Below are 8,816 nucleotides of genomic sequence, written 5' to 3' on the forward strand. Positions count from 1 at the left end.
TATTCTTCTCTTGATGAATACGCGGGTGGGTATATTATAAAAAGATTGGGCTTCGGAAGAGAGATGATCAGTCCTCGCGAGGCAAGTCGACAACGATGATCGGCTAAACGCGCGCCTTTTGTAACCCTTTTTTTTGTACTATCTCGTCGAACTTGCAGTGCTTGTGCTTGAATCATGTATATTTCGGTAAGTGTGCCCCTCGTGCTTCCCGTTAACAGTGTCGCTCTAGTTCTGTTTTTGTGTGTGGGTGTGTGGGTGAAAAGTATTTCAAAGGATACATAGCTGTGTGCATTTTTGTGATACTAAAATCGCGATTGATTTTTTTGTCGTTGGACGCGCCTAGTTGTTAATCGTTCACTGTGGTACCGGTAATATGGAAAAATGCGTGAACAATGGAGATTTTGATAGGTATTTTTAATGCGGCTATTCGAGAGGACGAAAAATCGAGTTTTCCCATAAATATGACTCATACTGAATCCAAGATTGACAATGACGAAATCATACGAAATTCTTCTGGGACTCTTTTTTTGATTTTAGGATATCGGATTTTTAAAAAATAAATCGACAAGGGTTGAAAAAAAATTATACCATAAATAATACCGTTTAAAGTGAATGTTAAACTATACTAAGAAAAAAAGTCACTAAATACATAGTAATCGTAGCATACACTCAAAAATTATCTTAAAAAAATTGGTTTGCCATAAAGCGTAAACAGATTTGAATTCAGTTTCCACAGTAAGTAAGTGAAACGAGAAAAAGCTTGCAGTATTCGAGATTTGCTGAAAGCTCTACAATTAATGACGCGCTTTGATTTTCTCCAAAAATTTATTGATTTTCGAAACCTACAGATTGTTTTAACATATTGAAATAACATTGGATGAATTATCATATTATTACACAAATAAACTTTTTCAAAATATTTTTACAAATTATGCTTTGAATTTTTTACGTTTATGAGGTTGTAACACGTGAGCAATGCATCGAATCAATGTGAACTTTAAGATTTCTTTTTGTTGTGAATTTCTTTCCACAAGTATTACACGCATATCTGACACCATTATGAACTGTTTCGACGTGGATTTTAAGACTCCTTTTCTGTGAGAATGTCTTTCCACAAATATGGCATGCTTGTATAGTACCATTCTGAACTTGATCAATGTGCATTTCAAGAGTATACTCATAGGTGAATCTCTTTTGGCATTCATCGCATGTATGTTTGATATTATTGTGCATCGAATCAATATGAATTTTTAGAGTACATTTATGTAAAAAAGATTTTCCGCATATATGACATAAGTGGGTGACACCATTATGCATCGAATCTATGTGGGTTTTAAGACTACTTTTCTTTGTGCATTTCTTTTCGCAAATATTACATTATTCATGATTTTATTATGTACCCAATCGATGTGTTTTTTGAGATCAGCTTCCCATGAAAACTTCTTTCCGCATGTATCGCATGCATGTCTGACACCATTATGTACCGTATCGATATGATTTTTTAGTTCAATCTTCCATGAAAACTTCTTTCCGCATGTATCGCACGCATGTGTGACACCATTGTGCATTACTTTGATATGGCTTTTGAGATTATCCTTTCTTGTGAATGTCTTTTGGCATATATCACATGTAAGTGTGATACCGTGGTGCACCGAATCAATGTGGACTTTGAGATGATCTGTTCGTGCGTATGACTTTCCGCAAATATGGCATGCTTGTGTGATTTTACTATGAACCGAATCGATGTGAGATTTGAGACTACTCTTCTGGGTGAATGTCTTTTGGCATATATCACATATATGTATGACACCATTATGCGCCGTATCGATATGATTTTTTAGTTCAATCTTCCATGAAAACTTCTTTCCGCATGTATCGCATGCATGTCTGACACCATTATGTACCGAATGTGGATTTTGAGATAACATTTTTGCTTGAATGTCTTCGTGCATATATTACATGTATGTGCGATACCATGATGAGCCTTATCGATGTGGTTCTTGAGACTCCGCTTGGTTGCGTATGACTTTACGCATAAATCACATGAGTGGGTAATACAATGATGTAATGATTTGACATGCCTATCCAGAGTACCCTTGGTCGAGCAATTTTTTCCGCAAGTATCACATGTATGGAAGGTATTGTTTTGCATAGTTGCACCCACATTTGTTTTGAGGTTATGTTCGTCGTTACGTTTTTTAGTAATTTTTCTTTCTTTAATTTGTTCGGTAATTTTGCAGGCGTTATTCACATTCGATTCCACGACGTCACGAAAAAATTCCTGTTGCACTTTTTCTGTGGTTTTCATTTTAATTATGTTTTGAGTTTCATAATCTTGGTTATATTTCATATCCTGCAGGTAATTTGAAAAATTATCGTCAAATTTCTCAACTGTTAATAAATTAATATTGAGTTTGACGTCTTCACATTCAACAACTATTTCCACTTCGCCGTCAAGTTCATTTTTATGATTGACGTCACATTTTCGAAAGGTATAGTTCTGTAAAAAATTACATCCATGAGAAATAATTTATCAAAAAACAACTACAAAGTGAGTTATATATGATCATCAACACTTACTGAATTTTCTCGTAGAGATGGTAAGAGCTGGAAGTTTTGAAGATCGGGTTTCTCGTCAATTACTTCACGGTTATTCTCAGACAGTGGCCCATCTCTACGTTCTTCTTTAACTTTTACACAAGCCCAATTAACTATATCGCTGAATTCCATAATTCTCACTGTTAATTTTCTGACCAATTAATCTTTCTGTGCCTATCGAAATGACTATACTAAAAAACTAAGGAAGACTGCTCTGCTCGCAATATTTTGAAAAACTGTGACTATGCTCAAAGTTCAGGTTATGTGCTATCAACTCAGTACTGAATTTTTATGTATCGCAGCGCTATCGCATACACCGCAAAACGTCGTATCGATGAATTCACAAAGAGGTCATGAATGAGATGCAAGACGTAAAAATTTGAACGAAGACATTGATACTGACCAGTTTTTCTATGTAATTTAACTTCAATTCAATGTTATTTACAAATGATGTGAACGAATTTTTGAAATAATCAGTTTCAAAATAAAGTCATTATGATTTTATCAATAAAGGAATAACATTATGTATCTCATGCCCGATGAATAGTAACAATTTTTTATCAATGATTTGTCATTATAAAAAAGTGAGAAATTAGCAAAATGTTAATAGCAAATTTCATAAAGGTACATTGTAAAAAATGCTTTGCAGAGAAGTAGCATTTTTATGAGCATTTTTGAGTATATCACTCGGATGTTAGAAACATAGTAATTTTTAGTTTTTACGAAACTTAAATTTTTTACTCGACCACGATCAATTTGACAGGAAAATATTATACTATAAAAGCGTTAAAAATCGATAAAGAATTTTAAACATTTTAAATAACTATAAAATTATTGCAATATTTAGAATACTAAAGTTGTGCGAAAAATTCTAAATTAACCCAAACGTAATATCTGAATTTTAATAGCGAAATCTCAATTTAAGTGTCATTTTTCGATACCTTATGGTGTTTTTCTTATAATCGATGTAATCTTATTGCAAACAAAAATAATAAACAATAATAAAAAAATATTAAACAAAAATACCTAACAAAAATTGTTGTGTTCTCGCGTTATTCAACAAAAATTCGAATCGCTATTTTCCCTGGGAATTTTGACGATTCTTTAATACAATTGCTAATATACCATAAAAGTCATGAACCCGTTTGGCTGGCCCATCGATGGATTCATCGTTGGTCGGATCGAACGCACTTAGCCACCTATGCACCCATATACATAATCTATGCTAATGAACGAATTATCCATCGCTCTCGGATATATACATTACATAGTCGAGCTTGCGGTAGCGCATTAACTTATACGTTCGATTTAATCAGCGCATAGTTAAGAAGGGGAGGGAGGGAGAGCGACCGGTAGCTCACGCGAATTATCAAGCTTGCGGCTGATTATAACTAACGCGACATCGAGACGTGATACAGCCACGGCTCTCGTTAGTTATATACCTATATCGATTATATTATAAATTCAGAGGTGCAACGTCGTGTCAAGGAATTTCGGACGAGTAACTTTTGCCTATATAATAATAATATGCGCTGCACACACAATGGCAAACATATGAGACGCGCGCATACTCAAGCCGTAAAAAAGATACCTTAGCCACGGTATTTAGTACGTAGAAAATAGCTATAGAGACTGCTGCTGTTGCTGCGCGCACCCACGCGACGACAACTGTCACGCGTGTAAAAGCATAAGTCTCGAGCGCGCGCAGCTACAGACCCATAAGAAAAGTCAATCTCGCGCGCGCGGGGGCGTATACAGCTCTCTGCTGCGTAGCTGTCTCTCTTATATAACCGTGTTATGCAAATTTTCGCAGACGTCGTCGTCGTCGTCGCGCAGATTAGGCATTATACTCGCGACATGGCACGCGTATACCACCGCGAGTAAATGCGTTACTATTAGAGGCGAATGCAGTACGGTACGAGGGGGATGAAATTATTGTACCGACGATTCATGTTGCCGAAATCCGTACGAGTGATTAGCTTTTGCGCGCAATTGTAACGTGTGCGAGTGCTTACTCGCGCATTTCGCGTTTCCATTTTAATGAGCGTAGATGTATGTAGTCTCCTCGCGCTGCGCTGTCAAGGTTGTTTACATACCTACACACGCACAATGCTAAATGGCAGAGATGTTCCCTGAGAAATTATCATTATGTTATATTAGTAATTGCGAGGATGAGCTTTTATAAATCGTGAGAGAAGTCCTACATCGTACGAGCGATACGATTCGAAACTATATCTCGAATAACCATGTGAAAAGTAAACTTTATAAACCTTCGGTTGCATTACGTCGATACATCGTACGTCGCTTATGGATTCATCAAAATGCAATTACGTTATATTATTGTACACAGCTCATTGTTACAGCGCGGCGTCGAACGAAGAAAAAATAAAGGTGCAACAAATAGTTGAGCCTCGTCGCGCTCCGCTGCACTGTCAAGCGTATAATGATACTTGTAGGACTAATGGGTATGCATAGCTTGTGCCGCGTTAGTTAGTTTACGATCCCACAGTTAGTAAATAAGCAAACAGCCAAGTATGCGATAAGCCGCACGCGACGAATGCCTTCGAGGGAAGATACGCGTGGTTTAATGTCACGGTGCGTTACTATGAACGAAGAGAAACAACGAGCGAGTGCGTCTATGCTCGCGAGAGAGAGAAAGTACCGCTTAGTTCGCCGGATAAACGACGAATACTTTGCGAGTGAGATATTCTCTTATGATTTGCAGCCAATATTGTCGGGCGTGCTGCTGCTGGCCTGGGGCACGCAGGCTAGTGTCTGGCCCTATCATCACGGCGGCTCGTCGTCGTCGTCGCACGATGGCGCGGTGATCGTCAACGGTGACCACGCGTCCCATCTCCATCGTCAGGATGGATACGTCGTCGGCACTCTGGCGAGGCATCCGATCGTTGTCGCGGGCCCCAATCAGCTGCCCAGTGGTATGTATTTTTTTTACTGCGCTATTGAAAAAAAAATTTAGATTCAACCCAGAATCAATGTAAAATTAAACTTTAAGTTTTAGTGATCGATGATGAATTTTATCAAAGGTTACGCTTTTACATGAAATCTTCGTCGAAAATAAATGCGTTAGTACTGAAAGTACAAAAAATGTATGAAAAGGAAATCACATGCGCTCATTTTAATAAAAAAAACTTAAAAAAAGAGATTTAACTCTTTTTTCAAATTTAAACATTTTGATGGAAAATTAATGCTTTAGTACTGATTTAGTTTTTGTATAAAAGTAATTGTACAAAAGATTATAAAAATGTATTCAAATACTGAAAAAAATATTAGGGGCGAATCCATGAAAAATGGGCAGCTGTATCAGAAACGGCTACTTTGCTGCCACAACAAAATTATTGGACTATATTTCGCTGCTAAATTTTGCAGAATTATTTTGCTGTGGCAGCAAAGTGGCTGTTTCTGATCCAACTGTCGACTTTTGATGTGCAACTTTTGATCGCACCTAAGATTTTTTTCAGTGTAATTAGAGCCAGCCTTCACCACTAGATGGCAAGTACCTTTATTGGGAAATCTGCGAGTGGCAAGTCAAAATAATTTTATAAGTCAGTGGATGCAGTGGATGTATGTACCCAATCACTTTTTACATCTTTGTTCTTATTTTGCAACATTTTTTTGAAAACCAAAATAGTTCTTAGTAACATATGCAGTAAATTTAGATTTAATTCCGAGGCCATACTGTAACGATGCATGATGTTTATACAAATAAAACTAATAAATTAATCAAATCGACATTCTACATTTAAAATATAGAAAATGAAAAAAAACTTCACGAAAATTATTTTAAAGGTGGAGAAAGTTAGTTTCCTTCGTCTGCATGAATCTACTTTTTCGCGAAAAATTTACAATTGATATCAGTTGAATAAAATTTCAAGATTTTTTACATTAAATTCAATGTAAAATTCATGTTAAATGATTATTTACGAAAAACTACTTGAATTTAAGTACGCTTAGTTTTCATGATTTCAAATGCAATTGAATTTACCCACGTGGAGAAAATGTTTGACAATGCCATAACATACGTAAATTTTAACGTTCAAAAAAGTATAAACATTCAATCATAATTGAAGACAGCATTTACCAGTAGATGTCGAGTACTTGAATCCGTAAATCTGCAATAGGAAAAGTAACAATAATTCTATAAATGAAGTAGTGTTAGTCAATAAAACGTTTTAAAATTCTCAACCGTTATTACCCCTGCATTGTTCCAGCTGTGATAGGACCCTCGCAAGGTCCGGTACTGGTGCAGGGACCTCAGCAAGGCTCGGTCGCGGTGGTCGGCCCGACCGACGGAGGAGCCCGAGTCATCGGGCCGAATTCCGGCGGAGCAGCCATCATCGGCCCGTCCAGCGGTGGCGCCCAGGTGGTCGGCCCTAACGCGGGCGGCGCCACGATCGTGGGTCCCGGCGGTGGCAGGATCATCGCCCCGGCCCACGGCCCGGCCACCATCATCGGCCCGACCCACGGCGGTGCCAGCATCGTCGGACCCACGGACGGCGGCGCCCAAATCGTCGGCCCGGTCGATCGCGGAGCTACCATCGTCGGCCCCGTGGATCGCGGCGCTACGGTGATCGGAGCCAAATCGACGGGCTCCAGCATCGTCGGAGCTGCTCACCATCATCACGACGACGACTGCACCGGTGGCGGCGGCGGCGTCGAGGTCAGCAGTCATCACAGCTCGCACTCGGACTCGCAGGCCCACTCGGAGGCTCACAAGGAGGAGCACCACCAGAACCACGTGGTCACCCAGCCGATCTACATACAGTCGCCACCAAAGACCGTCTACTACAAAGGTTCCGTGAACAGATACGTTGCCGATATCGCCGCGTGCTTTAGGCTATGTTTGAATAACCCGCTGTATAACTACCTGCTCTGAGCCGGAGCGACGCTGCTATCTACCATATATCTACCGCTGTTGCTGTTGCTGATACTCAAACCACTGCTGCCGCTGCTGCGACGTAACCCATTTTTTGTGTAAATAAACGATATAACGATTAAAACATCTTAACTCTGCAAGCCAGCTCCGCGACAATAACCGTAGTTTATAGGCTAACCCACCCCCCCGTTCTCCGCAGAAATAATCCACGAGCCACCGAGGTACGTCGCCCATCATCACCAGACGCACTATCATCATTCTCCCCCGCAAAATCAGCTGGAAGTGGTCTGCGACCCAGCCGTGGCGGGTCTCTCCGCTTCGGCGGCGGTGCGCGCCATCGCCGAGGCCGGTCTGCGCCACGGACCCGTCCACGTGTCCACGGTTCACGGCCGACCGGTCATCACCCTCTCCGGTCCATCCTCGGGCGGTCATCATCTTCAGCACCTCGTGTCGTACTCGGGACCTCAGCGTGTCATCGCTCACACGTCGCCCGTCAGCGGGGCTCTGCTGGTGAGTGCGGGACCCGCCGGAGTCAGCAGCCACAGCTCGTCCTCGTCGTCGTCGTCGTCGGCTCACGCCTCGGCCTCGTCCTCGTCGCACTCGGACGATCATTGGGCTTCCAAGAGATTCTACTACCCTTGAAAACGAAGAAACTTTGTATCAAATTTTTCGCTGATATACCATACGTGTAGATTTAAGTTTGAAAAAAGAGAGGCTTTTAAAAAGCCTATAATAAAAATCGAATGAAAATTACTCTTGCGTTTTTTTTTATTGGAGCTTGTACCAAAAATAGATGAAAATTCTCGTTATACGAAATGCTTATGTCATCGCAAGTAGCTACTTCAATGCATTACCATCATCCTTTGCGTATACGTACAGCTAAATATAAGTATATGCAAGCGAAGGGTTTTTATCTCGAGTATACCTGCACAACGACGGCAAAAAAACGTCGATAACTCGTCGTAATAGAGAGAGCACTTTAGCATTTCTCGGCATGTATATGGGCGACACACACACGCTCACGCGTCGTCGAAAACTTTATTCGAATCTTCCCCCCATACCTTGGGCCCGGCGTCGTCCTATTCACCTTGCTTATATATATAAACCTTATGGAATATTTATTTTTTGTTTCACGCCGAGATGCCGCTGCTGCACCACCTATATATGTTTAAGCCGCGGTTCAGAACTTCCACCTTCGTACACGTACACGTATAGTGGGAGTTTTCTAGCTTACTTAAGATGCATACATTGTACACGGCTATGTTCACTGTAGCTGCTGTTAAGGCTGCCGAGACGCCGCCGCGCCCGAAAAAGGGTTTATTAT

General features: G+C 40.4%; 2 protein-coding genes across 2 annotated transcripts; one reads left to right on the forward strand and one right to left on the reverse strand.

The window, feature by feature from the left end:
* The first annotated feature begins 53 nt into the window (after positions 1-53).
* LOC106657230 lies at positions 54-8,245 on the forward strand. Its single transcript, XM_014378621.2, has 4 exons — positions 54-186; positions 5,324-5,534; positions 6,828-7,409; positions 7,692-8,245. Exons 1-4 carry the CDS (start codon positions 175-177, stop codon positions 8,132-8,134), a joined length of 1,248 nt encoding a protein of 415 aa, XP_014234107.1. The 5' UTR covers positions 54-174; the 3' UTR covers positions 8,135-8,245.
* On the reverse strand, positions 1,832-2,813 carry LOC111693652 (transcriptional repressor CTCF-like). The gene is made up of 2 exons (XM_023458922.1): positions 2,581-2,813; positions 1,832-2,500 (listed from the first exon to the last, which is right to left on the reverse strand). Exons 1-2 carry the CDS (start codon positions 2,728-2,730, stop codon positions 1,838-1,840), a joined length of 813 nt encoding a protein of 270 aa, XP_023314690.1. The 5' UTR covers positions 2,731-2,813; the 3' UTR covers positions 1,832-1,837.
* Positions 8,246-8,816: the final 571 nt, after the last annotated feature.

This window comes from Trichogramma pretiosum, unplaced genomic scaffold (assembly GCF_000599845.2).
Source record: "Trichogramma pretiosum strain Unisexual culture from Peru unplaced genomic scaffold, Tpre_2.0 scaffold66, whole genome shotgun sequence".
NCBI lineage: Eukaryota > Metazoa > Arthropoda > Insecta > Hymenoptera > Trichogrammatidae > Trichogramma > Trichogramma pretiosum.